Source organism: Aythya marila, assembly GCF_965140915.1.
Source record: "Aythya marila genome assembly, chromosome: 5".
NCBI classification, from domain to species: Eukaryota; Metazoa; Chordata; class Aves; order Anseriformes; family Anatidae; genus Aythya; species Aythya marila.
The window spans coordinates 44,109,514-44,137,184 of record NC_139046.1 but is presented as its reverse complement, the minus strand read 5'-3'; the positions used below and the strand labels follow the sequence as shown (position 1 = coordinate 44,137,184).

The window sequence follows — 27,671 nt, the reverse complement described above, 5'->3', positions numbered from 1 at the left end:
TATTAGAGATTAAAACCTTCCAGTATCTGAGGGTGTTAAGATTCACAAAAAAACCTGAACACTGTTCATATTTGAAGGCTGGCAGGCAGTTTTGCAGTTACTTCTGTGTTACTCATGGTACTCAAAAGACACTTCGAAGAAACAAACTAAGCGTAGGTATTGCATGAACTTAAAGCAGTACAACTTGCAAGTTTTTTCCTTTGTTTTTTATCCAGTTGGATTTATCCCATACAGTTAAGAGGAGAATTACAACCAACGATATGAAATGCTGAGAAGTTAAAGCTTGCCTCAAGGTGCAGTTTTTCCTGCAGGCTTAGAAATTCTATAGGAAACAATTTCAAAAAGAGCCTTTTTATTTTTTGACCATTCCTCTAGCATGGTAGAAATCGGAAAAAAATGATTTCCATAATCACAGCCTTTCTTGCTGAGCAGCTCAATCAAGTGCAAAATGTAAGAACCACAGAATTTACTGTGCATTGAACAGAAAAACAGAACACTCTCCATCTGATCACTTGGGAGGTCTGCATGTCTCCACCCTGGCAGAGGGGTACATCACATACAGAATGGGGTACACCATTCAGTTCACATTGTGTGCAAAATGCTTACACATTTATGCAGTTTAAAAGAAGTACAAGAGATCCAAAAAGAGAGACTCGTGCCTTCCCCACCCCATCTCCCTCCCTCCCTCCCCCAGAAATTCCTTAAGCATTCTCCTTAAGCATTCGATGCACTCAGTTTAGCAAGATTTATGGCTAAATTTCTCTGTGTATGTGAGAGAAAACAGGGTGCTTTTGCCTTCAAAAATTTAGTAGGCAACTAAACTGAACATTATACACAGTAAGCATCTTAGTATTTTATTCATTGCATCTTTTATACAGAATAAGCTTTACTGATATTTAGTCCACTGCAGTATTGTGTTGATGTAGCAACAAAGGATTACATTATAAACAAAGAACAAAATTTTACCTTTAAAAATTTTATATATATGTAACTTTTTCAGTTGACAAACAGCATCACAATTACTGAAAAAAAATGAAATAAGCATGGAAGCTAAGGCCAAATTTTTCATCTCTAATTGATTCGTTTTCCGTATTTATCATAAATATTAGAAGCTAAATGCCAGCAACTAAAAATAAACATATCTAAAACTTTCTAGCAACCAGTATTCAAATAATGGAGAAAACATACAACAGAAGAAGTTTCTTTTCACATCAGTTGACATCTGCGATCTATTTACACTATATATGTTAAAATTCCACAAGATCATGAAGGGTAAGGAATTCTAAAACAATCTGTTAACCATTTCTTAAAATGGTGCTTTTGTAACTCGAGTGGGTCTTGAAAATTGGTAAAACATTGAAAAACATCACACTGCAGAATGCCTATACCAAAATTACATAAAAAGAGACAAAGTACTCCATAAAGTGTCACTGAGATGCTCAACTGAAAATAATATACATATGTATTTTTATCAAGATAGATATTACTGTAAAAATGCTCACATTTTAAAAATAGAGTTATTATTGTTTTTATTTCCATTAAAACTAGAAGGGACTACATGACCCAGCGTACGAGGAGTTTGCATATAATGACATGCTTCCTCATTTTATAGCACTACCAAAAATAATGGAGAAAGCTCTATTGTATACTTTAGTAACGATGGTCTAATTTCCTAGTATCCTTTAGAAGCTTTACTTTGTGGGTGTATGTGCAAGCAAGTCTGTACACATGTGCCTGTGTACATAAACACACACACCTCCAAGTGCATACACACACACATCCACATTCCTGCATACAACACTTGCATAATGCAAATCCTATGCAGGAACTCTGCCAAGTGACAGCCAAGAGTCACACGCTGTGCTTTCTTACTATTTTTCTTCCAATGTTTTTATCTGGTAAATGCAATAACACTCTCGTATTTGGCCAGATGTGTTAGTTTTTAGCAAACCATAAAATACCTGATTTAGCCATAACATACACAAGAAGAATGTTACTGATGGTGAGTTCAGTGTGAAAGCTCATGAAATGGAATGTCAATTACTCTAATAATTAGTATTCAAAGATTAGATAAATATTATGGCAAACACCTTGGACTTTATAGAAAGTTCAAAATGTAATTCACATTACAAAGACCGAAGATACTTTATGTATACAACTTTTAAATATGGATATGACTGGCATTTATTTTTAAGCTTACTTCTATTAGAAATAGCCTTGTTTCCTGTACAGGTGATGCTTTGTCTATACCATATATAGTAGAAAAATAAATTCTTTAGCAACCTAGAAATAGTTTATAAAACTCTTGTAGTCTCATTTGCTTTGCTAAACATGCCAATGTTAGACTGACAACTATAAATAAAAGCTATATAGACAACAGATGTAAAGTAGAACAAGTTAAGAATACTACAATTTACAGGACAGACTTTATTGTACTATTAATTCCTGTGTGCTTTGCAATAGGAATAGGGTTGACTTTTCTTTTTTTTTTTATGTTTTCTTAGAAAAGATAATTGCAAGAATATAACACAATATCAAGATAATTTATAATATACATGTAACTTAAAACAGCAGCCGAGTTATGGTATCATAGTAATCTAGAATGATATTCCAAGTCATAATTAGAAGTACAATACCTAGGACATAAGTGGGAGGGAAAGGCAATTTTTATTTTATGAAAATGGAGCAAGTCAAACTCTTAAGAGCCTTAAGTCTCAAAATCATCTATTTACTATAATACATACAAGACGATCTTAAATCTTGTTATAAGTGAAGATTACAACAGTGACCATCATAAAGCTTTTTAAAAAAAACTACACAGAACATTCTAGCAGCTGAACGAGCCAAAACTCTTGTCGTCTTTGCAAACCTAAAAAGGCGTATTTGGAGCATGGAAGAAAAAAAGCTGCTATGAAGTATCACAATAGTGATCATCTGTGGTCTCTCCTTTGCTACAATTTGTAACCTTCTATTTTTTTTAACCACTAACAAAATATTTAACCAAAAGATCTATTTAAATTAAGCAGCATTCTTTTACAGCAAAATTGGTACCAATGTAAAATGAAAATAAATGAAAAAAGAGATCATTAAAAAAAATGGTGCAAAAACAAAAATCAGTCATTCAATTTTTAGTACAACATACCACAGGAAAAAAAAAAAAAAGAATACAAGTTTGTGATTTTATATATATACACACTCCAAAGAAGTTAATCGTCAGTACCCAAAGTATTTATTGCCATGTATTAGCAATGCATTTTTTTTTTTTTTATATCTTTAAAGGGTCACATAAAAATAGATTTAAAGAATAGATTAATTGAAGTCCTAGATTAAAACATTGTTTGGTTTAGAGAATTTTACTACAACAAAGTTCATGTTTATGTATGAAAAGTTATATAACCTTATATGAAAATGTCATGAACTATTTTCTAAACACTACATGTATTCCCAAGTGGGAAAAATTAAAATATCTAAAATATATTAGATTAAGTTTACAAGACCATCAATGATCTTTCAAACATGCAGTTGTTTACAGAATTGAGTTTTACAAAATGTTTAGTTCAGGAATGGAACATAAAGAAATAAGTACGCAACATCAAAACTTTTGTACAGTATTTGAAATTCACTTTTACAACAAGCATGTCCTTGGTATTGTGCTGTAAGAAATAATAAGCAAGTTCACCCACCCTTAACAAACTGTCCACAGGTTTACTTACAAGTAAAGATGGAAGGTGAGGGATTGTAAAATTCTCAACAGTGCATTTTGCATTCTTCCATAAACCATCCTAAGCCTACCGTCACATAAGTAGCCAGGAGATTACAAAATAAACTATAGCTGGGCTTTATTTGTTTACACAGAACGCTTGAATGTGAATAAAATTGCCAAAAATAGCATGTTAAATAACAAAAACAGCCATAAAGCAGGCTGTAAGCATTGAATGTTTCATAAATGTAATTTTTTAATCATTAAATTTCTATAGAAAAAATTTTATTCACAATATATTGTGACAAATTGTCACAGGAATGATATAGTGATTGCAATAAAGTATCATGCAGCAGCAGCTTTGTACTTTATAGCTATTTTTGCTTTTAAAAATTAAACCTCTCCAGTCATGCTTACCACATAGTTCTTATCTGCAGCGTGTACAAATGAGGAACACAGTACGGGATAGAACAAAAAGATGTCCAATCAGCTGGATGAGAATTTTTGTCATAAATATGAAGTACATTACTGTATCCTGAAACATGCATGTCTATAGCTTTTCTTTACTGTCCAGTGCCAGGCTGCCTGCAATCATCTCCTATCTATATAATACCAAGAGGGTCTGCTGGTAGTTGTGGCTGTATCAGCTGAGGCTGCAGGGGTGGCGGCAACTGAAGAGGTACCATGGGCTCCACCATCTGCACTGTGTTGGAAGGCGGTGGCTGACACGCCACTGGGTTCGGTGTTTCTACGATCTCTCCGTTGTAAAAGAAAAACTGACACTGTTGGATGAAGGTCTCTATAACCGACTGGTGGATTTTCGTGGTAGAAAGGAACTCTCTGTTTTCAAAATCGGGTCTCATCAAAGTAGGCCAGAAACAAATTGACAGGTTATCGGCAGTCATAAAGTTGGTTTTATATTGCTGGCTAACCCTGAAATGAGAATGACATGCACAGAAGTTAATTAAAAATTGTATGCAATCAAACCACAAGTATTTAAACACACACCAACATTTTGAAGTGACAATAATAAATTACAAATTCCTCCACCAGCCACAGGCTTACATGTGTTATAAAGTCAAGCAGATTGTCTAGGAGAAGAGTGTCAGAACCCGCTTCTTACTGCAGTACAGCCATATATTGACCATCATTTACGATACTCAAAGAAAAGGGGATCACATTAGATTGTATGTTAAGAAAATGCACAACCAGTAATACCAAGTGTTGATTACAGCACATCTATTCATTTTTTTTTCATGCTGGCCCGCAAAAGAATTTGCCTCAGCTGTAAAGAACACATCAGTGCAAATTGGTTGGAGCAGGTGCCCCAGTCCAACTCATTTTGAGGAAGACTAGTAGCCTTTGTCAAGCTAGGTCCTCTTGTTGCATTATTGCTAGTTAATATGAAAAAAAAGTACAAACAGAAGACTTGAAATGAGTATCTAAATTACTTTTTAATGCAAAATGGAAGCTCCCTGGTAACGGGTTTCAACAACCTTTCAGGAATAATAAAAGGAAAGGGATGGATTGCTTTAATGACTGTGGATATTCAAACGTTCAGCACGTAAAAACAATTAAATTGCAGCAATTGTGTACTTGTATACAGTTGTATAGAACTTATTTATAAAAATGGCTATTACTGTTTATTCAATCACAACCTTGAAGAAAAAAAAGTTTTTTTTTATCCAATTTTGTTACCATGCCAATTTTTGTCACTGTATACATGCACTCAGAAGCCTCCTAAGATTGTACAAAAGAAGCAGAAGGAACAGGCTCAATATTCAGCTTTAGCACTCTCTCCTTACTAACTTGCAACTTGGACCTTTTCCTCTATTACAGACTCGTCCCTTGGAATGGCGATTCTGCTGTAATTCTCTTTCTCCCATTCTATTTCTTTTTGTATTTAACGTTCCTAATACTATGACTTACCACAGTCACACTGAACCAAAATCTCTATTTTGTTTCTCTGATGTAAGCAAGTAGCACTGCAACTCCTGTGATTACTGCAGCATTCTTCCAAAGCAATGTCTAATCAGACTCGGTTCACTCATCTGCTGCTTATTAAAGCAAGCACAAATGAGCTAACTTATTATTTCTATGCTCATTCTCTTCTTGTAGTCACTTGCTGTGTTTCACAAGATGCTGAATTAGGCTGAGCCAGGATATCTATTTAACATGCCAGCAGCAGCTACTGCAACTGTAACTGAACTCTGATCACGAAGTTAATAAGTATCTTATTATTAACTAGTAGGGGAAAAGCAAAACAAATCACCTGGAAGTATTTTTGCAAGTATTTTATCAGCAAAACTATTAATATTATTCCATACACATTTTGCACAGAAGCTTCTAAACAAAGCAGCATTTGAGCTTTAAAGTAATAAAAATATTTTAAATATATAAAATATTAAAGCTCTTAAAAGTGCAGAGTGAAGCAATAAAAAAATAATTAGAAGACATTTTACCTAATATCAGCCAATATAATTTTAGGAAAAAAAATCCATTCCCTATGAAACTGCAGATTTGCCAATAAAAGACATGGGGGAGAGTTCCATGAACCAGAATTGACTGAATACTGTCCAGCTCCAACAAAAGAAGGAATTTTTTCCTTATTGTCTCTCCCTGCCACGTGCAGCGTACAGGCTTCTCTGCTTATGCTCGTTAGGTTTGGCACCTGTCACACCCCTCTGTGAGCCAATCTGTTGAGCAGAACAGCACAACACTACCCTAGCAAACTAATTTTGTTTGTTTGTTTGTTTTACTTTGTTCTTATGTTTTTCCAATTAATAAGTAAATTCAACCTCAGTTCCAGATTTCCAGAACTTCACAGGAACAACTGAAAGGGAGATTGTGGTAATGATATAAGGAAGAACTGACAGGTTTTGACTATGCCTGAACTGCCAATTAATGTACAAGTTTACACATCAGACTAGTATCATAAACACTGGAATTAAAGAACATTATTAAATGTCAAGACAATCTATATAAACCAAGATAGTTTAAAAAATAAACAATTCTTTAAGCAGGGATCAATCTGAGTGCCACAGAGATCAGTTCCTTAGTCTATCATTATCACACCTCAAGAAAAAGCAACTTCTCCTGGTGAGTTAGTTACTGTTCTATGAATTACATAAAATTCCATGAAATATGTATGAAGTTTACAAAGTAATATATTTCTAGGTCAAATTAATCTACTAAATCTACAGAATCTACTCAAATGGTTTGATACCACAAAAACCAAAAAACCAACAACAACAAAAACCACCACCACCACCAAAAAATACTCCGAACTCAAAAGTCTTTTAACAAAATGTCTCTTACAGGCTGGGGAACTGCATTTGGAAAACAGTTCACTTTGGAAAGAACTGACACTAAGGAAGAAGAAAATACAGGTTCCCAAAAAAGGTAAACACATTGAGACATTGAAACAAAAGAATTTCAAGATGCAACACAAGTACTAGATTACTCTTATGGGCTCTTGCTCTCAAACCAATGGTTGGGCTTGATGATCTTGAAGGCCTTTTCTAATCTAAATGATTCTACGAACTTTGTAAACATGGTTTTGATGACAGGACGTTCAGAAAAAGAATGAGCCCAGGTTTGGAAATTCTACCTCTCTGCAATGAATGGATTCACTGAATCAATTTCCCTAGGTTGGTGCTGTATGAACTACAGGAGAGAAACAGAGCCTGATGAATTCCAAAATACTTGTAAGCATGATGGTTTGGTTGCTTCTGACATAAGACTCTTCTTGGGCAGAAGATATGTAAACTAAACTAAAATACCCTGCGCTCTAAGTAACATCACAGTTTCATCTAGAAGTTACTAGTGAGAGTTGCATGAAACATCTGGTGTTAATAAACCTGCCAAACAAGTATGCTATTCTACTGGGAATACAATTCTTGTATTAAGGTAGACAAGACAAAGGCAACTGAGATACAGTTGTCGTGCAGAAATAGACAGGAAAAAAAACTTTAGTAACTTGTCAGTGACTATTTTGATGATCAGCAAGAGCAGACTGCAAAAATTTCTGACAGCTGGCTGTAGTCCATAGATTGAAAAGCTGTGAAAACCATAGTAAACACTACAATTATGGCTATAAAAAATATTTTCACTCATTTACAATGCATGTATAGTGGTAATTATAAAGGATAGACTTGTATTTTAGCACGCGCATTACTTATTCCAAATTGTGTGAGAGTACACAAATACTGCCTCTCGACCTGTTTTTAATAAACCTGGTCCAAAGGATATTGGGATACCATTCCTGAGTAAAAGCAATATTCATATTACTTTTATTTTATAAATATTGCAACTCCTACCATACTTTCCCCATACTACTTCAGAATCTTCTTGTGAGTGCTTAACAAATGTCTTTTTATCTTCTTTTATAATCATTCAAAATGAAAATGAAGAGTCTGTATTTCAACCTTGCCACTTCTCTTGACCCTACCATCTTTGTCCACTCCCAGCTCTTCAGGCTGTATACCCTGTATACCTGTGATCAGACTTCAAAAGCTGTGCAACCATGTTTTTCATAGTCCTCAGAAGCACACTGTGCCATATTAACTCTTACATATAAAGGGAGCCATTATAGAAGAAAAAATTAAAGCCAGTGTCAATACAACACCATCCTGTTTCAACAAAGTCTTTAAAACTCACTTCTACTTACTATTAATCAACCACAATTAGACAGCTAGCATACTATGAAAGGTACTTATCACACTGAAGAAATATTCATCTCCTCGCTGCTATTTACTGCATTCTCATGGTCTTTTATGTCTAGAGCAAAGTCATCGGGACAGTACTTGCATTCTTTGTTTCAATAACAAAGTCCTATGTTTGTGGACATACCAAAATAGTATCAATCACCAACCACTCACACTTAACTATATAACAATAGCACATTTCTCACTCTGCTGACATGTGAAATAAAAACTAAACAGTGAAAATAGCAGTTTGTAAAGAGAACTCTTCAGTCATGTAGAGAAGTGTTTTGGAGTGTTTTAGCTCATTTAATGAGAAATTCATCCAAAAAACACATTTCAATTTCTATTATATACTAGCAATAATTCTCCACTTGTTAATTTCTTAAAAATAAATATAGTCTATAAAGAATTCAGTTACAAGAAAAGGTCTGAGTTTATTTTAAGATCCTGTATTTACCTCCATATATATGCAACTGCTTATGCTTAGGCAGTTCTCTTGCTGAATGGCACTCACCTGCCACTGCAAATGAGAAAAATGACAGCCTCTCGTACTTAAGAAAACATTATTTGGTTACTAGCAACCTGTATGTATGTCACTCATCTTTAGGAGGATGAGAACGGACTGGAGAGCAAAGGCCAATATACATCACTACTGTTCTCCGGTAAGTTCTGTGATGAATTTATTTCAGTCATCTGTGTATGTGCATGCATTAGAACCTTTTCAGCATTTTTTACAATTGCGTTTAGCTCTTTAACCCGCAGCAATCTGGGTACTTGACACTGCAATTAGACTTTTGGTACACTCAGCTGTGCTATGCAAACAGATGACCAGCTGATGAATTCTGACAATTGCAGGACTGACACTATTTCACTGAATTCAAGTGACATGCGAGTTTCTATCTGGTCCATTAAGAACTACTGAAACATTTCAAGTGACTTATCTAGTAACTGTGTCAAATACGTGATGTTTCATTTTTACCTCAGAACATCTTTCAAGTATGCAATATAAAAACACATAGAAAAATTCTAATTATGACTATCTATTTTAGAGCTAGAAAACAGAATTTTTATTTGGCAAAACTGCAATGAAAAAATAGATACATTCCCTTGCAAAGGAAAATGAGTAACTTCATAAAGCTTTAGAAATATAGTTGTGACTGAGAGAAGTGTAAAGTAGGTGCCTAAATTTCAAAGCTTCTCATATACTCAATGAAAATAAAATTGTAGGTTGGAAACGACCTTTAGAATCATCAAGTCCAGCCATCCACTTAACACTAGAAATCTACCGCTAAACCATGTCTCTGCGTGCCACGTCCACGTATCTCAAATATGTCAAGGGATGGGGTCTTCACCACCTCCCTGGGCAGTCTGTTCCAAAGCCTACCCACCCATTCCATTAAGAAATTCTGCCCAATATCCAAGTTTAAACCTCCCCGGCGCAACTTGAGGCCATTGGCTCACATCCTACTCACTTGCCACCTGAGAAAAGAGAGGACACCCTCCTTGGTGCAACCTCCTTTCAGATAACTGTGGACAGAGATCAGGTCTCCACTCAACCTCCTCTTCTCCAGACTAGAGAACTGCAGTTCCTTCAGTCTCTCCTCATAACTCTTAATAACATAGTTAATCTGATTTAGTGGATTTCAGAGAATCCACTGTTTTAGATGAATAAGAAAAAGATAGTCTTTTTACATTTTATGACTGCATATTGTACACTTGCAGGGTGTACACTTAAAGGGTCAGATCAGATAGTATACATCTAGAAGTATTAAGACTATTTTAGTAATTTTTTTTTTTTAAAGAAAGCCATTACATTTCCTTGTAAGAGGCAAGATTTAGGATATGAATGTAAGCAATTTACCATACTTATAGCTTTGTTCTACATTTTCATTCAGTGGGTGTTTTTAGTGCTACATTTTAGATGCTGATTGAAGCTGACCATGATGACCTCCATGTTCCTTCGAACCTATATCAGCCTCTAACATTAGTAGCTACTTCCTGAGAAATGAGATCTGCAACAGTTGTGCAAATTTGTTCTTTCAGCTTTCTTGTGATATACAGCAATTAACAGTTACTAATACATCTATTTTTCGAGTGTTACAAATTAAAAAAATTAGTAGAAAATACTAAACCTGTTTAGATGCGTTATCACATATTTGAAGACATCGTAGTTAACCGGGTGGAACTTCTTCACAATTTCCTTTAATTCATGCAGTCGTTCTGTCCTATCCAGGATCTCTATAGAAACAAATGACATTTTCTCATACATTTAGAAAGAAATTCTGAATAGTGTTGCTCTCTTTTTCCTACTTTTTCCAATTGCATTGGAAAACAGTAAGACCACCTATATCACACATTCTAAGCTAGTGCATGTTTTGACTGAAGTTTAACTAATCAAGAAAAAAATAAAACCTCACCAGAAACATAGTAAATAAGGGATTTGCCTGAAAAGTACAGCAAAAACATCAAAAATAAGTGCTTAGAGATGTCATACAAAAATATAAAATTTCTAAGGGAATATACTTAAATGAAGTCCAGGCCCAAGCCTTAGGTTTACACTGATATTTTCATATTTTGAACAAAACGCATTAAGAATATTGGATATCACAGCTGTATGCTGCAAAAATGAATAGCACTGCTTTTCTAAAACAGCTTGCTGGCACCCAGAAATGATCCCAAGAGAGATGTTCCCTCTTTAAGGAAAGGGAACAATTTAGTCATATTTTCACTTAAAACTTTTAAAGCATTTGTAAACATTGTTAACCATTTCATCTTACACAGAGTTCAAGAAGAATTTAAAAAAAATCTCAGATTTACCATAATATTCCATATATATGTCAGATTTCTACAGACTTCTTTGAATGGAAGCCATGATGAATTGAGGGGCGTTTCCCCCACGTACACACCTGCTTAACAACTACATACCTAACTACATTAGATTTCCAAGAGTTTTCATCATATGCAGAACAAATACAGAATTAAAAAAAGGAGATTCTTCCAATTAAATTTCCTAGGTAAACTAGAAATAATAGGCCACAACTTATTTAGAAAAATCTAATGTAACAAGTTTACTTCATCATATAGTCCAATTACTTTGAAAGAATGTTAACAAGAAGTGGGTACATCTAAGCAATTAAAAAGTCAAGATAAAAATCAATGCAGGTAACCCTTCCAAGTACAATGAACTAAAAATAGCAATAAGGACAATCAATTTGTAAAAACAAAATCAAAACAAGATTATTACTTACTTGATGTTTCTAACAACTCCTGATGTAAAGAGTAAGGAATTAATGGATCTGGCAAATCTGCAAAAAAGGCTTTAAGAGCCCCAGCCACAGCATTAACTGTCACTTCCATAGACTCTAGACTGATATCATGATCTGTAAGACAAAATTAAACAGCACTGTAAGTAAAATCTACAGCTATCCTTCGTGGCATTTTATGAAAGCAAGAACTTATTGAAAATGCTGGAAATGAAAATGTTGCCAAATATTTGTCAAAAACGCACGACAAGGTGAATCAGTGGGTAAGATACCATCACTTTGACACACATGAAATCAAATTTAACAAGTCTGACAGTATTAAGAAAGCAGATCAGAAAATAAAGTTGTCTAACTCTGTGTGGATCTAAATGCACTTTTATTTAACTATTTTCTGATAATTCATTTTGCCCAAGAATGAGTTTTAAAATCTATTTCCCCAAATTTTGTTAAAAACTGGCACAATTTGCAGAGTTCATGTAGACACACTAACAAGATCACAAAGCCTTATAAGCAAGGACAATAACACATGCAATAACAACACAGTGATTCTACATTGCCATATAACCTACTACTAGATTCACTGTAAAAGTCATGCTAGATAATTTAAAAATTTTTCAAAAGTCCACTCCACCTGAAACATCATTTAATATAGTGACGTCTAGCGTTATATTTAGATTATCTGAAATAGTACAAAATGAGGCATTAAAGAAAATATATATTTATTCTCCTTATCATCTAGGAGGAATTTTTTAATCTATTTCATCTATTTCACACAGATTTAATTTCATGACTCATATCCAAGAGGACTCTTAAAATATGTTTTTTTTTTTTTCTTTTTGAAGGATCAACTTTGATTAAATGAAAAAGCAGAAAGAAAAAATAATGCTGACCCTTCTCAATACACCCAGATGAACAGCATTATTCACTGATCATATTCCAGTACATTCCAGCATGAGGAAGGTGGTATTACAAATTCATTATCAAGATTTAATCCATGTTATCAAGTTAATCCATATTATATCAAGTTAATCCATATTATTCAGAGGGCTTTCAATAAAATAATTATCAAAAAGTTCTACATTCGGGGGGCGTGTGGGAAGGAAGTCAATGCTTTAATGCCTAGGAATGATGAGCACTTTAGACTGCAGTTAAACTCATTTATACAGCTAGAATAGCACCTAGAAATTCCACAAGCAGCACTTAGAATCTTGTAGCCAGTTAAAACTGATTTTATCTCATCCTTAGTTTACACACAGCTTCAGTAATTACAACTTGAACTGTATCAGTACAACCTACCAGAGCATTAAGCACTCAGTACTAGAGAAAGCAGATTGAACATGTAACTCATTTACAGTGACTGCACTATCTTATAAATCCATGGTGAATTCAAGTTGTTTTGGCTTTAAATAATAAATTTGGGCATTACCTTGATCAAACTGTTTCTGAATGTTGTCTTGATCTGTTTTATTACCACTGACACGGTACAGGCCTTCAGTACACAATCCTTAGAAGGAGGGAAAAAACAGATATAAAACAAGGTTATGTACTACAGAGCAAAACAGAGCCAGTCATAATTATTTATTCAGAAGCCATAGGTAGGAACATAAATCCAAGTGCCTAAAAAGTTACATGGTAGTACTATATCACTGTAATTGTTATCAAAACAGGAAAATACCAATTGTTTTTTGATTACACTACTCCATTTAGTGTAAGTCAGGAGGGGAGCAAAGTGTTAGGAAGCAGAGGTTCTCCAGGCTGCTCATTATTACCTTGCCTTACTATGTGTTACTGAGTTATCATATTTCTAGCTGCCACCCTAGGTAAATAACATTACAATACAGATCCACACCTTCATTATGAACACAAACACAGACACACACTCATGATCGCTCGCTCCACCCCATTGATTATGCATCCTATCACATCGCTATCTGTTCTGCCCACAGCTACTCGCTAAACGGAAGCATCCAGCCTGCTAATCACAGCCACCTGTAATCTTTTTCTTTGGCGATTTGGAAATCATTAAGGACAACAACCAGTTCATAGTCCACAGTTCTTCATCTTTACAGTTACAAAATTATCTATATGCTACATCTCCATAGCACTACATGCTTTTATTTAAAAAACAACATCAACAACAAACTTTTAGAGCTCTATAAAAGTTTCTTGGCTCTTTACCATCACAGCCCAGTAACTGAATGCATTTTCCACCATCAAGTCAATACAGCAACTCCTCAGTCATACCTCAGTCTCAGAGCATGTTGATTACCAGCAAACACAAGAAATCCTGCTCACATGCTGCAAGTACAGAATACACATAACTACTTCATACAGCTGGGAAAGTTGCATTAATCCATTTGGCAATCATCACTCTTATAACTCCGTTTCTCCCTCTTCATGCCGCACACACATTTCTTTACTGGCCCCATCAAGACTACCTTTGTAACTTTTGAGTATTTCTTCTTCAAAAAACCTTCCATTTAGCTTTCCAAATCCATATTGCCAAGAATCTTTTCTTTTAAGTATTTACCAAAACTGTCCTTTCAAAAAAAAAAAACAAAGCACTATATGCTGCTTTCCTCAAAAAGCAGCAGGAGATAAAAATTGGTGGCACAGGGCAAAATTTGGGATTCAATGATTTCCACAGCTGGAGAGGTTTCAAACCTGCCTTCAAAAATGCGCCCCAAATGCTGTCACAGAAAAATTTTGTATTCCTCTTGCTGAAGTTGTAAATAAAGGAATAAAATTTAAAAAAAAATAAAAAATCACTGGTAGGTAAGAACAAGCTAGGATCGTTTAGTACAGGAGAACTCTCAGTTAGATCCCCCACAGCCCCAGGCTATTCTGTGCTTTATCCAACTACCATTCCATTTCTTTCTGCACAAAGGGAAATGAATCTGCTGCAACAGCATTTTCTGTAAAGTCTGATTCAGTCGCTGTTTAGTAAGAGAGCTTAAACCTTCAATACTTGGACTGGGCTGCTGTGGAGACAGAGATGCTCTATGGTAGTATCTGGTGGTTTTGGTTTTTTTCCCCTATTTCACCACACAGTAGACACCTCTTTGCTCAGACCACTACAGCTCTGAGATACCATAAAAGCTAACACAGCACTTCTGAAAATTTTCAGGAGATGCCTACTAACTTTAGGCATCTTCTTCCAAGAACAGCAGCTGAGTGCTGCAATTCTGGATTATGCTCACTAAATTTGTCTCTTACATTCCTCATACAAAAATAATTTTTCCTGCTTTTATATTCTAGAAAATAACACCTCATGAAACAGTTGATGAGCTGTTAGTATGCTGTTCTTTTAAGGCACACGCAGAAAAAAGTTTAATCTGTTTGTGTACATACATGTACACGAACTTAGAAGTTCGATGATGTGATTTAAGTAATGTTTCAAGTTTATATTTTTTGTTGAGTTTGCTGTTGTTTTATTAACCAACCAGGTCTCTGTAATGTTTGTTACATCAAGATCTTCAAGTATAACATTGCAGTTTACCCATCTAAACTTGACAGCTCATGACCACATTAACCTCAGGAACAAGGCAGACCAAGGCCTGCCCAGCACAATATCCCATTTCCACACCAGCACGCAGGACATACTTGAGGGAAGAGGTAGGAGCAGCAGGAGAAGAAATGAGTAAGTTTTCTGTGGTACATCCTCCCATCTTCCTACGAATGCTTTTGCATAAGGACTTGCAATCGCCATTTGAGTTTTTATCCTCCCCTAATTCAGCTAAAATCCCTTTAAGTCATTTATTGTGGTCTTTACAACAACTCATGGCAGAGAGCTCTTTCAGAATTCAGTAAGGTAGAGCATGAAAACATACTGGTTTTATGCTCAGTATCTGAAGTTTTCCTAAAGCTTTTTTGTTGTGTTAACAAGCAGTGAGCTCTCTACTCTGTCAAAACTATGTTTTTTTTTTTGTTTATTTTGTTTTGTTTTTTATTTTGCAATTTCCCTTCCTCAGAAATTTTCTAAGCTGATCTGTTTAGTTGTTCTTACATCAAAAGCCACCATTACTGTCCTGTGCAGTATCTTTTCCAAATTCTTTTCTACTCTAAAGCAGATTGATCCAAACTGCAAGCCCTATTGAAGCTGCGTGTGTAACGTGGAATTACACTAAAGGATCGTTTTTCGCCATACGTTCTCTTTAATTCTTTCAGTTCTTTTTGCTTGTTTGACACCACGTATTGAGAGTAGATGTTTTCAGACAGCTTCTCTGATGATTTTAAAGCCTTCTGCGGAGTGACAACAGCTATACTAATATTTAGCCTGACTAAGAGTCACACAGTAGCTGCCAACTTGGCATCTGCAGCCAGGTTCTCACTCTCATTGTACTGCCTCCGTTTTGAACGCGTGCCATCTCATCACAGCATGCCTGTTTCTCCCCAGTCTAATTCCTTCCCCTACAGTGACCAACTGAATTTTTCAGGAGTCATTTGCTACTACAGCAGCCAAGATGATCATTCTCAGAGTTACCTCTGTAAATTTTGTGATCTCTACCAGCCCATAATTTTACTCCACAGATTGACCTAATGTACCACTTCTCAACCACTATGCCAGCCAGACTACGCAGGACTCAGGGAACCTCCACCTGACTGAGCCAGACCGGTAATTTTGATGTACAAGAATGTAGGTACCTACAGAGCAAAGAATGCGAATTCTTTTCAAGTAAGAAAAGCCTGACACTAAATTAAATGATATAAATACATTTAAAATGTTCCTAATCTGTGCACAGAAACACTGGCATTTAAAGAATCACAACTTTCAATTCACACACTCAAAAACAGCACCAGAAACGTTTGACTGATTTTTGCAATAATATATAAATTATTGAAATGTTCAATAAAAGGAATCAGTATGAAGAAAATAAGCAGTACTTTCAGGAAGACTCAAAAATAGGAAGTTCTCATCCAATGCTGAATTAACAGTTCTACAGTCTTCATTAACCAACTATTAAACAAGCTCTCAACCAGTTTATGAACTACTACTCCATCTCATACTTCACGGCCAGTTCATTTACAAAACAAAAAACAACTTCAATTAAAATGACACGATAAAAAGCAATTCACTTTTTCTGTGCTTGCCAAAGCAAACAGGCACATTCTTTACTTCATTAAAAATGGACCAGATCTGAAGATACTGTAATTTTGTTTGGTCACTGGGCACGGAGGAAGGTAGGGGAATAAGAGTAGCAGCTAACCAGAAGTACTGACATCGTGGTCTTGTCTGCATTGTTTAGGAATTCTTTACATAATTCCCATGATGTTTCCTTTGAAGAGATACCTTAATTAGCAATACAGCTCAAGTGCACAACATGTGTTTATGAATATTTCAAAACATATTTGTTTACAGCTTTTAATGATTCTCACACACTAATAAATTAACACGTGTGCTCCTCCCTCCATCCGTCTGGTAGTCAGTCTTCCTTCAGAAGAAACAACTGATGCCTGTTTTCCCCTCCTCTTGCGTTTCGACAGAATTTCCTCCCTGCTGATTAATTCCAAAGTTGCGATGCCCAAATTGAAGTCATCACAGAACTGCTCTGGTTGGAAAGCACCTCAGGAGGTCATTACTCCAACCTCCTGCTCAAACAAGGGTCAATGCTGAATTTAGATTAAGCTGTGTAGGTCTTTGTCTAATCTGATCTTGAATACCTCCAAGAACAGAGTGCCCACCAACATTTGCAGTAACATGTACCAGTGTTTCAATAAACCTCAGAATAAGATTTTTCTCCCATCCAGTAGGAACCTCCAATTTTAATGATTATTGTTTCTAGTTCTCCTGCTATGCACATCAGTGTTTAGCTTGGCTCCATCACCTCAGCTATCTCCTCACAGGTATGAGAGCACTACTTTCCTTAGCCTTTCTCCCTCCAAACTGTGCCAATCCAGTTCCCATTACCTTTCCTCACAAGTCATGAGCTCCAGACCCTGACCCTCTTTCTGCTAGACTCTCTCAAGTTTGTCTACATCTTTCTTGTAGTATTTCAGATGAATTTTAATAAGTCCTGAGAAAAGAAGCACAATTACTTCAAGTTACTGCCTACCCTTCTGTTGGTCAGTCCATTACATCCTCAGCTGCCTTTGTTAGCAGGATGCACTACTGACTCGTGCTTGGTCTGTCTATCACCAGAACCCCCCAGATCCTGTCCAGCTGCACTTACCAGTTGCATGAAGTCAAGCACTGAATTTATTAAATGGCAAACTGTGCTAGTATTCATAATATTAGTTTGATGCCTCCTTACTTGGTAAACAGACTTGAAATGTCATTTGTATCAAGCTTTTCACCTATTGTTTAAAAACGTACGCCAACAAAAAATCCAAAAAGCAAATTAAAGGAATATTTAAATATTTTAAAAGCTCATATATTATATACTCATATATATGAGTAGTTAGCATGAATAGGTTTAGCCAAAATTACTAAAAAAAATTTAGCTGGGAAAGCTAAAAATAATCAACAACTGTAGGTGTTTGGTAACAGATAAACAGAACATGAAAATAAATTGGCAGCATATAAAACAGCATAAAAATGTCACTACGTTAACTACATCAAAATACTCTATGAACTTGCAATAAACACTTTTTACACTTAAAGTTTAGAACAGAATTAACATTCAATAGGTATCTTTACCTTGTTTTGCAATTATAAAATTCAATCATACCAACAACATTGAGACAGAAAAAATTACTTTTGTTGAAAATAAGGATTTAATTAGCCTTCAGAAACCTGTTTTCCTCTCTTTCAAACCAAATTGACTACTTCTGAGTCTGGGTAGCTATGCAAAATTCATGTAATACTAGAGAACTCTGAAAAAATATACTTCTTACTCTTCACATGGCAATTCTTAAGGAGAAATGCACAATCACAGAATTCATGCTATTAATATAGTTAACGTACAGTTGAGCTTCAAAAATTATCTGATCTCTGCTGCCTATACAAAGAAAAAACAAGAATGTATTAAAAAACGTAATGGTCTACATAGTTGTAGAGAAGCAGCTCTAGTTTTGAGGCTAGCTCTGCTTCCCCGCTGTGAGCATTTCCATAAATCTGGTTTGCAGAACACTACTACATATTTTAAGTGATGTACCAAAATGACCTTCTATTCATTCCATCAGGAGAAAGCAACAAACGCACAAGAACTGTATCCTCAAACCTCCGTTTAGAAGCCTACAGCTGAAAATAACTACTAATGTCAAAAAGTCAATTTCAGCAGCTGCCCTTAAAAGCAAGTTACATAGTGATTTAAGGTGACAGAGGTAAAAGCATACAAACATCAGCAGGTTATGCACTACACAATACCACCAGTGATTATAAAAGTACTTACATAGTCTGTAAAAGGTTACAGGTAAGACTATAATATCTTTACCAGAAAAGTAAATTTTCCTGAACATGTATCTTTGTACCAAGATGTTTAGTGGAAAGGTTGATAATTCACCATTATCAAGTTACTTACCTGAAAGGTAAAATTATTTTCAATCATCTCATTCAATGAATCAACAAGAGCGAGCTCTGACAACCAACCAAAGATTACTCATCCTGCTATAATTATAATGAATTCAAAAATGAAAGGCTTGGATAGAGGAAACATTTGCCTATAATCATGGACAACATATGAATACCCACATAGAGTTTGTTTATAGTATTTAGGCACATTTTCATCAGTATTATTAAATTTAAGATAATCTTACATGATGTCGTAATTTTTTAAATCAATAGGTGCTGACAAAGCAAAATATTATGGGCTATCCCTGCTTTGTGGTATTAGCAACAACAGTACACACTGCTGCCAAACTGGGGGTTCTGATACATGCTTATTACTTACTAGGTTTAGATCTGCTAAAGCACTGAACACTTTACTCCCTCAGTTTCTACCTTTAGTGCTATCAAGGAAAGTTTCCAAAGAAATTTGAGCCCTTGATCATCTTTGAAAAGCAGAAATTATTTGACTCCATAAAGCAAAATCAGTCTAGAACAAAAAATTCCTGCTGGAAAATATCAACCAAAACAGGAACACACAGAAAGTACCTTCATGCGTATGTATCTACAAACGTATACCTGAAAGTAAGCGATTCTCAGCAGATCTAGCTTTACCCTGACAGGATTCTTATGGCACCTTCCGACAAAAAACTTGTTGAGTTAGAAAAGGGTAGAATTTTCACCTCCTGGATTTACTTCCATTTGTCCAAATTATTCCTCTTCCACTGATAAACACTCATGTTTTTAAATGTGAGGATATTCCAAAGCACCACGATAAAACAGAAAAATCCATTGGCATTTTCTACATGCTGTCAATTCTTTACAGTTTAAGTTGAGTAAGAATCTTCAGGAACAGTTTCTGATCTTATCTGAGGATCCAGAGCAAAACAGGGAAAACTGCATTTTACACTGGGTACTTTTTAGCCTCAGTCACAATTCTGAAAAGTGGGTCTAAAGCATCTTCTATAATTTCATGAGGCAAGGAGAGGAAACATGAAAATTTTAGATTAGCCCTTCAATTTAAAGTTAGCTGTATCTTCTTAAAAAAAAATAAAAATAAAAAATTAATTCAGCCACAGTGCAAATTACATGCGATAATATAAAGGGAAGGAGCCGAACTCCATTAACTTCTATGATTCTAAGTACCTTAAAGGGAAGCTAAACAAATCTGTCCTCCATAAAACAAATATACTGATTAGCTTCATTCAAGCAGAGTTGGAGAAGACTACAGATCTTGATTAAAAAGAAAGATGATGATAGTAAACACGGGTATGTCTGATGAGTCAGTCAGTACTAACATCAGGCTGACTTGCTAAGAGAAAGCTGAAGCATTGGAGGACTCCCCAGGGGCAAGCAGCTGATACGATAGCTTTATCAAATGGAGCTGGTACTGTTCTGGACTCCAGGCTGCAGCTAATAGATCTTGACTTGCCTTCTGCAGACTGATCATCTCCAAAACCGTTTTCATGGGATTTTCTACAAGATAGTACCAAAGTTGATGATGGGAGTCTATTTCAGCAGAGGACTTGAAGGCAAGGCAAGTGAAAATTTAATTTCCCTTGTAGCATGCTTCTCTCGAAGAAGGCAAAAATAGGTTCTATCAAAGGAGGAGGCTGCATGAAAACTAGAACACATGGTTTGAATCTCATCAGATTTCTACAGAATATTAACCTAATATAAAAATAACACACATCAGCAATAAGACTCCCACACCCAAGTAAGGGAGCTGTAAAGAACAACCAAAACTTATACAGAATCCAAACTAGGAGAAGAAAAAACTAATTCAGATCAAAAGTAGAGGCTTTGTTCCATCTTTTCCAAATGATTAACAGAAACAGCAGGACAACAGTCTTCACAGTCACACACAAAGCACACAGATGGCTCAAGGTTTGTGCTGCTTACACATACGGCCAGAATTAAAATCCTCCAGTTTTCAGTACCTGCACAGCAGCAGATCAGGAGAACCAGCATACAAGCAATACCTCCCCAGCCACCACCTTCTGAGGAGCCCCACACATTCTGAACCCACCAGCAGCTTAACTAAACACCTTATCCTTCAAAGACAGGTCATTAGAGGAGACAAAAAGTGTTAGATCTACTGGATGCTTCAGTTATCTAATGATTATGATGAAAAACGATGACTATTCATGTTTACTCTCCATTATATCTCTCTCTCACTCCACAAGCTGGTAAAAATGATCCGTTCAGAGAAATACTAGATTTTCTCTTAAAGGTCTCCCACAAAGTCAACAGATAACAGACAATAATACTTCCAAGAAAAAGGAACTTTCTTTAGATCCAGATGTATAATTTTGGGGTTTGAAAGTGTTCTTACAAAGTTACATGTGCTCAAATTTAAGATATTACTTATGGATTCTAAAGACTTTTTTTTTTTTTTTTACAAGTTATTTTTTCTACCAAGACACTACTGGCAAAACGTCTGTTCTAAATAGCTGTATATAGTAGGTGTATGTAGCCATTTTTAAAGAACATAAATTCAGACCATGACTTGCACTATATTTTTGCTGCATACAACAGCAAGCAAATTAGAGTGGTATAGATCATCTATTATATATTACTCCTCCTCTTCTTTCTCCTTCCCCATTCTTTTTCCAGGTGAGGAGGAGAAAGTAAGAGGGATGAAAATACCGCTCTTACCTGCAGGCAAAGAATCAATAGGAGGTAAAGGTTAAAGACAGATACACTTACATCTTTAACTCCCAAAAGGTCACTGCCTGAGGTTTCACCTATTTTTTTATTATTATTATTATTGTAATAATGCACTACAGAAGTTGACAGAAACAGCCATCAGGCTTACTGCCTGTAGTAAACCTTTTGGAAATGCTTACTGTTCTCATACATGGCAATAAAATTGAATTTCAGAAAGGAAATTCTTCAGTTTTATTCTTGCTCAAAGTTACTGTCATCTTACAGCTAAAATTGTATCACAGAACGAAGGAAACGTAGACAACAGGTACTGTTTCACTCTGCTCTCAACAACATCCAACAGCAGGCATCCAAAGGATGTTCCTGCTTGTGTTTCACCACCAATTATTCAACCTTATGCCTTCACTTGCTTCAAATGTAGCCAATTAGCATTTATGAAACTTCAGAGCTAGCAAGAACTTCTCACAAAGTGAAAATTAGTGCTCTCCACTTTTAAAAACAGAACAGAAAAAACAAAACCTAACCAGAGATAATACCCAAGCTTCAGAAAAAATTCCTTCTCCAAAATGTAATCTTATGTTGGACCAGTTAATATCATTTTATTCGCCTCATGGCCCCCCAGTAAAGAGAATGAAAGCAAGAGGGCTCAAACACATGACCAGGAAGGCACTTAAAAAGATGAAAAAAAGCTGAAATTTCACCTTAGTGCAAAGACGCATTAATATTGTACAATAAGCTGGAAATTTGGAAATTAAATAAATTGCTTAGTATTGCTAATGCAGAAATACATAGATTTAGAAAGTAAAGCTTTCTTCGTAACAAGTTAAAGTGCAAGTACAGGTTAACCCGCAAAATAAATAAATAAAAGTGAGTTGACTTAACAAACCATATCAAGTATCTAATTTCTGCAACTGGTAGAAGTAGATTTCAGAGCTTTTCAGTGTGTTACATAACATACTGTGGCAAAAGTGAGACATGCAGAATGGAACGCTGCTAGGTTAAAAGTCATTGGATATTACAAACTGAAGTCTTTTTTTTTTTTTTTTTTTAAATTACAGGAAACATTAAACTTCAAATGTTTCTCAATAACCTGTGAAATACTTGTGCAAATAAATAAGACAAACACGTATTAAGCATATAATTTAGAAAACAGACTATTTTTAAAACTTACTTTACCCACAATGAAGTTATTTATTTCTGGGATAGGATTCTAAAAGTGCTTTAAAACAGGAAGTGAGAGACATTGCTCGGTATGCAAGTGGGAAGTCTTTCCTCCAATAAGTTTCCTGTCTTACCTGTGTCTTCAATGAATTGCACACATTTTTCAACAAACAGAGGTATGGGTTTCTCCAGTGTAACCAGGTCCTGCAGGGGCATCCCAAAGTAATTACTTTCCCAGTTTCTACGGATTGGAGGATTGAATGCCTTAGCTTTCTTTTTCTGCTACAACAAAACAGAATTATTTAAGTATTAATTAAGTAACATTCAAGTAACATTGTAATTCATATTGCAACCACTTAGTAAAAACAAACAGATCACACATCCATTAGAAAATCAAATCCCTCCATAGCAACCTGAGTACAAATGTACTTTTAAAATAGCATACACTAGAGAAACAGTACCTAATTTCTAAAACATTTGGTCATTTTTGCATCGCAAATATTAACTTTCAGCACCCTTCACAGAAGAATCCACATGAAGTACAATTTAACCATAATTCTATTGAAATATGTAGAATAACAGTATGATGTTTCCTATCACGAGAGACTGTCTTCTGCATGCCTGTCAAAGAGACTAAGCAATCTTTATATTGCAACTATTCTAGAAACATGATGATGCAGAACGAATAGCAATAAATCTCAGATCAAGAGTTGCAGGCACTAATATTAAATATGACTGCTTAGTTGCAGGCACAGGATTTTAGTGAAAAGGATATCTGCACTCAGCCAAATCTTGCAGAGCAATTTTCATATCAAGTTTTCTTTCTTTTCTCCACAACTACCTCCAACCTTCCCCAAGAGACATTTTTCACTGCTGACCTAATAAAACCACTTTGGAGATATATTGTAGCAGATACCACATTTCATCTCTGAATGTTGATGAAAATATTCAGAGATGGCCATGTAAATTGGCCAGTCAATTGGCTTTAGAGTGGCAACTAAATGTGGTAACTGAATGAACATCATCATCATAATCAAACCAAGCATTCTATTAAGTTTATGCACTGTAAAAACAGTACAAGCCATTGTGTTTTCACATAAAAGCTCTGACTTATACTGTATGTTGAGTGAAGAATAACAAAATGCACAAAACACAGAGCTAATAACCAAGTTGGCAGTATTTCGGAATTTATAAGAAGACATCTCACTATTAAGACAAAACACACCACCGTTTAGTTTCTAGACCTGACACTCAGAAAAGTCTTGGATTTCAACCTCTTTGTGCAGAAGAATGGGTTAACCTCTAGACTTTTCAATTTTTATTTTCTTCACCATCAAATTTCTTTATTCAGGCCTTATAGGCTACCTGTAACTTCAGGTTAGAAAGGCATATACTCATTGTTGACTTGCTCTAGTCAACAAGTAATGACTTTGAGTACAGCTCTATGGGAGAAGATGGAAACTCCAGCTTCAATATGTCTCCATCACCCTGCAGCACTGTGGAACCTCTGGAACAACTGCTAACAAGACCTGTTGTTAATCACAGCCCTTCAATTAAGGAGCCTAATTAAGGGGCCAGGCTTTTCATGTGGAATGTTTCTAGGACAGTTTCTGCTCCTTGAAATTGGTAGCAGAGTACCTGTGATTGAACACAGTAACAAAAGACTAACAAAAACTGAGGATTATCTTTCAAATTTGGGATTCCTACAAAAGGTGCAACACTTAATAGTTTAGAAGAAGGGAACATTTATCAGCAAATTCTTCAAAGTATTAGAAAAAAACTGCTCTCCAGCAATTTGTTGCTCCCCAGTTTTACATTAGTTGATCTTTTTATTTTTTTTATTTTTAAAGGTTAGATAAAACTGCAGGATAAACTTCCATGGTTAAAGCAGACATCTGAAAGCATTTTTTCCAACTGTCAACTCTTTGCCTAACTTCTATTCATCTTGGATAAAATACCGCTGGTTCATCCAGCATATTTGCCTTCAGATCAGAAACAGCCTTTTCTTCTTTCCTTCTCGCTGCCACAGGCCCCTGCTTTTAAGTCTCCAGCACACAACCCAGTTCATTGGCTGTTTTCTCCTTAGTGGTAAAATATTATTTATTTAGGCAACAACTATACACATTTCTGATGAGAAGACACTGAAAGGGCCAAGTTAAAGCTAAAGAGTATGTAAAACTCAGCAAACACCCCTGTCAAATGTTGAATGTAAGATAATTTTAGAGATGCTGGCATTAACACAATAAAGGTGGCAAATAAAAGCTGCAATTACTGCTCTTTCAAGGTGGTCAGTGCAACATCCCCACCACCTTAGAATAAATGGAGTATCACCAATACTCCGGCTATGTATTTCAGACTCAGCAGGTTTAAAAAGGCCGACTCTCTTTGATAGACATAATATTAGCATAACATTAACAAATTTGGTTAGAGTAGAAAGCTATTTGGTTAATGAAGTAATAAACTGGGATGTTACAGAATTTCTATGATAAACGTATTGAATATTACCTGTGTATATCTGGATGTAGTATGAAATACCAAATATCTCAAATATATACTCAAATATTCTCAAGCTGGAATAAAGGCTGCTTTTGCTAATAAATGCCCTATGTTTAGGAGAATGGGTTTAAGAACCTAAGACTTGCACTATGGTATTACACACACTCAAAAAAGCGTAAAGGTTTCTTAGAGAAACTACCTGAAACAATCAGTTTCATCTCCAATATGGGAAGTGAGAATTTGTCAAAAGAATTTAAATAAAACTAGGACAAAATAGAAGAACAGGACAAATAAAAAAGAATTCCATAACCTGGAGTTCTTTTCAGCTGATCTAAACACAGAGAGTAGGAAAAACGGTTGTTGGGGGGCTGTTCCATAAACACGAAATCAGGATTTCATAAGGCACACATAAAGGTACAATAACAAATTTATCAGCTATTTCCCATTATGTATCAACTTCTTTTCTTTCCTGTCACATGCATTAAAATCTCTTATGATTTCCTTGTCTTTTGGTAGATGTGAGTGGGTAAAATCTTCCCCCAAAAGTTGCATCGTTTCTAACATTTTTAGATTTTGCTGGCAAGATGAGGATTTTGTCAGTTATTTTTAGTTCCATAGACATTTCAGCCAAATACACCTACTCACCACGATACAGCAGTCACCTAATACTGCAAACAGCGAGCACTACTCTAGGTACAAAAACTGTTTTGCACACTTCTCCTAAACCATAATAAAAAAGAACTAACAGGTACCAAGCCAGAGCAGACAACAAGCAGCACAGAAGCTTGTTAGCTAATCCTAGCAAAACGCTCAGACCACTGTTTCCATGTGTCACCATTTCGTGTCAGTAATTAAAACACCATGAAGCTGAAATCCTCAGTTTTCATATAAATTTGATATATTTTTTTTTTAAATAATTTATTGATGTGCTAATACGGAGTTTTTCACTGTCTCCACCATGGGTCCTACCACTTGCATCCTGCCAAAGGCTTCCCAGGACAACTATTCTTCATTCCCTAACAGAGGTTAATGCCAAACCCCAAGCTGATCCTCACGTTTTGGCAAGAAAGCATGCCAACCCTGAGAACCCCAAGCTTTCCTCAGGTTGCTGATACCAAAAGCATTTACCTGCAATACTGCTTTAATTACTAGTTTAATCACAGGAACAAGTGTTTTCCAAAAGGCTAGCTGAAGTCCTCCTAACAAGCTAAACGTGAAAACATTTATTCTAGCACCACACGGTATCCAATCCTTAATTTCAAAGTTACAACTATTTTTATAAAAAGCATAAAAACATGAAAATACAGATTTAAAATATACTCAAGATTAACCCTATTGACTGTAGGTAGCAGGGAACCAGCTAAGTGGTGCCCATTCTTTAGAGAAACTAGTTGGAGATGTCAGCCAGCTGTGAGTACACTGCACTGAAATATTGCTTTTCAAAATTAACTTAGAAAAACTGCGCAAACCTATCTATCAAACCCCTTTCATTGAAGGGCTACTTATTCTAGCAAGTCCTCTCTGCTCAAGAGGGACTCTTCTTTTTTCCCCTCCCACTTCCTTCCCACCAGAACTCCCTTCGTCATTTGTTTATCCACGGGGAAATTCAGCCGCTTCTCTTCTACCTCCCACACTTGGCTGCTACTTTTAATACAAAGGAAATTTTCTGCCTGCTTCATTTGCAGTCAGCCCTAGGGTCATGGAGGGCAGAGTCAATATTTTCAGAACTATTAAAATAGTTCATAAAACCAGGTACCATGAGCAGCATTCATTTTATAGGCTTAATGAAGTATTTGTAATCTCTAATTCATGGCTAGCTCCTCGGAAGCTATACAACACATGAATAATGCAGATGATGGTCCCCAGCATGCCCTCTTTCTTCCCCTTGTGCCATTTTTGGAGTTTCAGTTTGTTATACCAAGTTTTAACTGCAGAGGCTCAAGACGGCACATGGCTCCAAACATGCATTTGCACAGCGTTAGATTTGAATAGATGAAAATTGAAAGCACAGACTTCAATTCTCGTAATCAAAGTGGGGAAAAAATAAAATTTTCTTTATGCTTTCCAGTCTGTAGTAAGCAGCAATTTGCTACATCAACCACTGAATTTACACTAAAACAGTTGAACAAAAATTTAAGTCCATCTCCTCTTGGTCACAAGTTTACCACAGTCTGACCAAAACAGAGATCAACAGA

The 27,671-nt window shown here is 35.6% G+C and overlaps 1 protein-coding gene across 3 annotated transcripts in view; it reads right to left on the bottom strand.

Moving 5' to 3' along the window:
• Nucleotides 1-834: 834 nt before the first annotated feature.
• The window catches only part of ARHGAP5 (Rho GTPase activating protein 5), a 45,881-nt gene continuing 19,044 nt past the window's right edge, over nucleotides 835-27,671 (bottom strand). For 2 of the 3 annotated variants that reach the window (XM_082761135.1, XM_082761136.1), the window contains 5 exons: nucleotides 23,115-23,262; nucleotides 13,096-13,173; nucleotides 11,655-11,786; nucleotides 10,539-10,644; nucleotides 835-4,633 (listed from right to left, as the gene is read on the bottom strand). In XM_082761135.1, the coding sequence (XP_082617261.1) occupies nucleotides 4,303-4,633; nucleotides 10,539-10,644; nucleotides 11,655-11,786; nucleotides 13,096-13,173; nucleotides 23,115-23,262 (795 nt within the window). In that variant the 3' untranslated portion in view covers nucleotides 835-4,302. The remainder of the gene's footprint in view (nucleotides 4,634-10,538; nucleotides 10,645-11,654; nucleotides 11,787-13,095; nucleotides 13,174-23,114; nucleotides 23,263-27,671) is intronic. The other variant, XM_082761137.1, reaches the window with a different exon arrangement.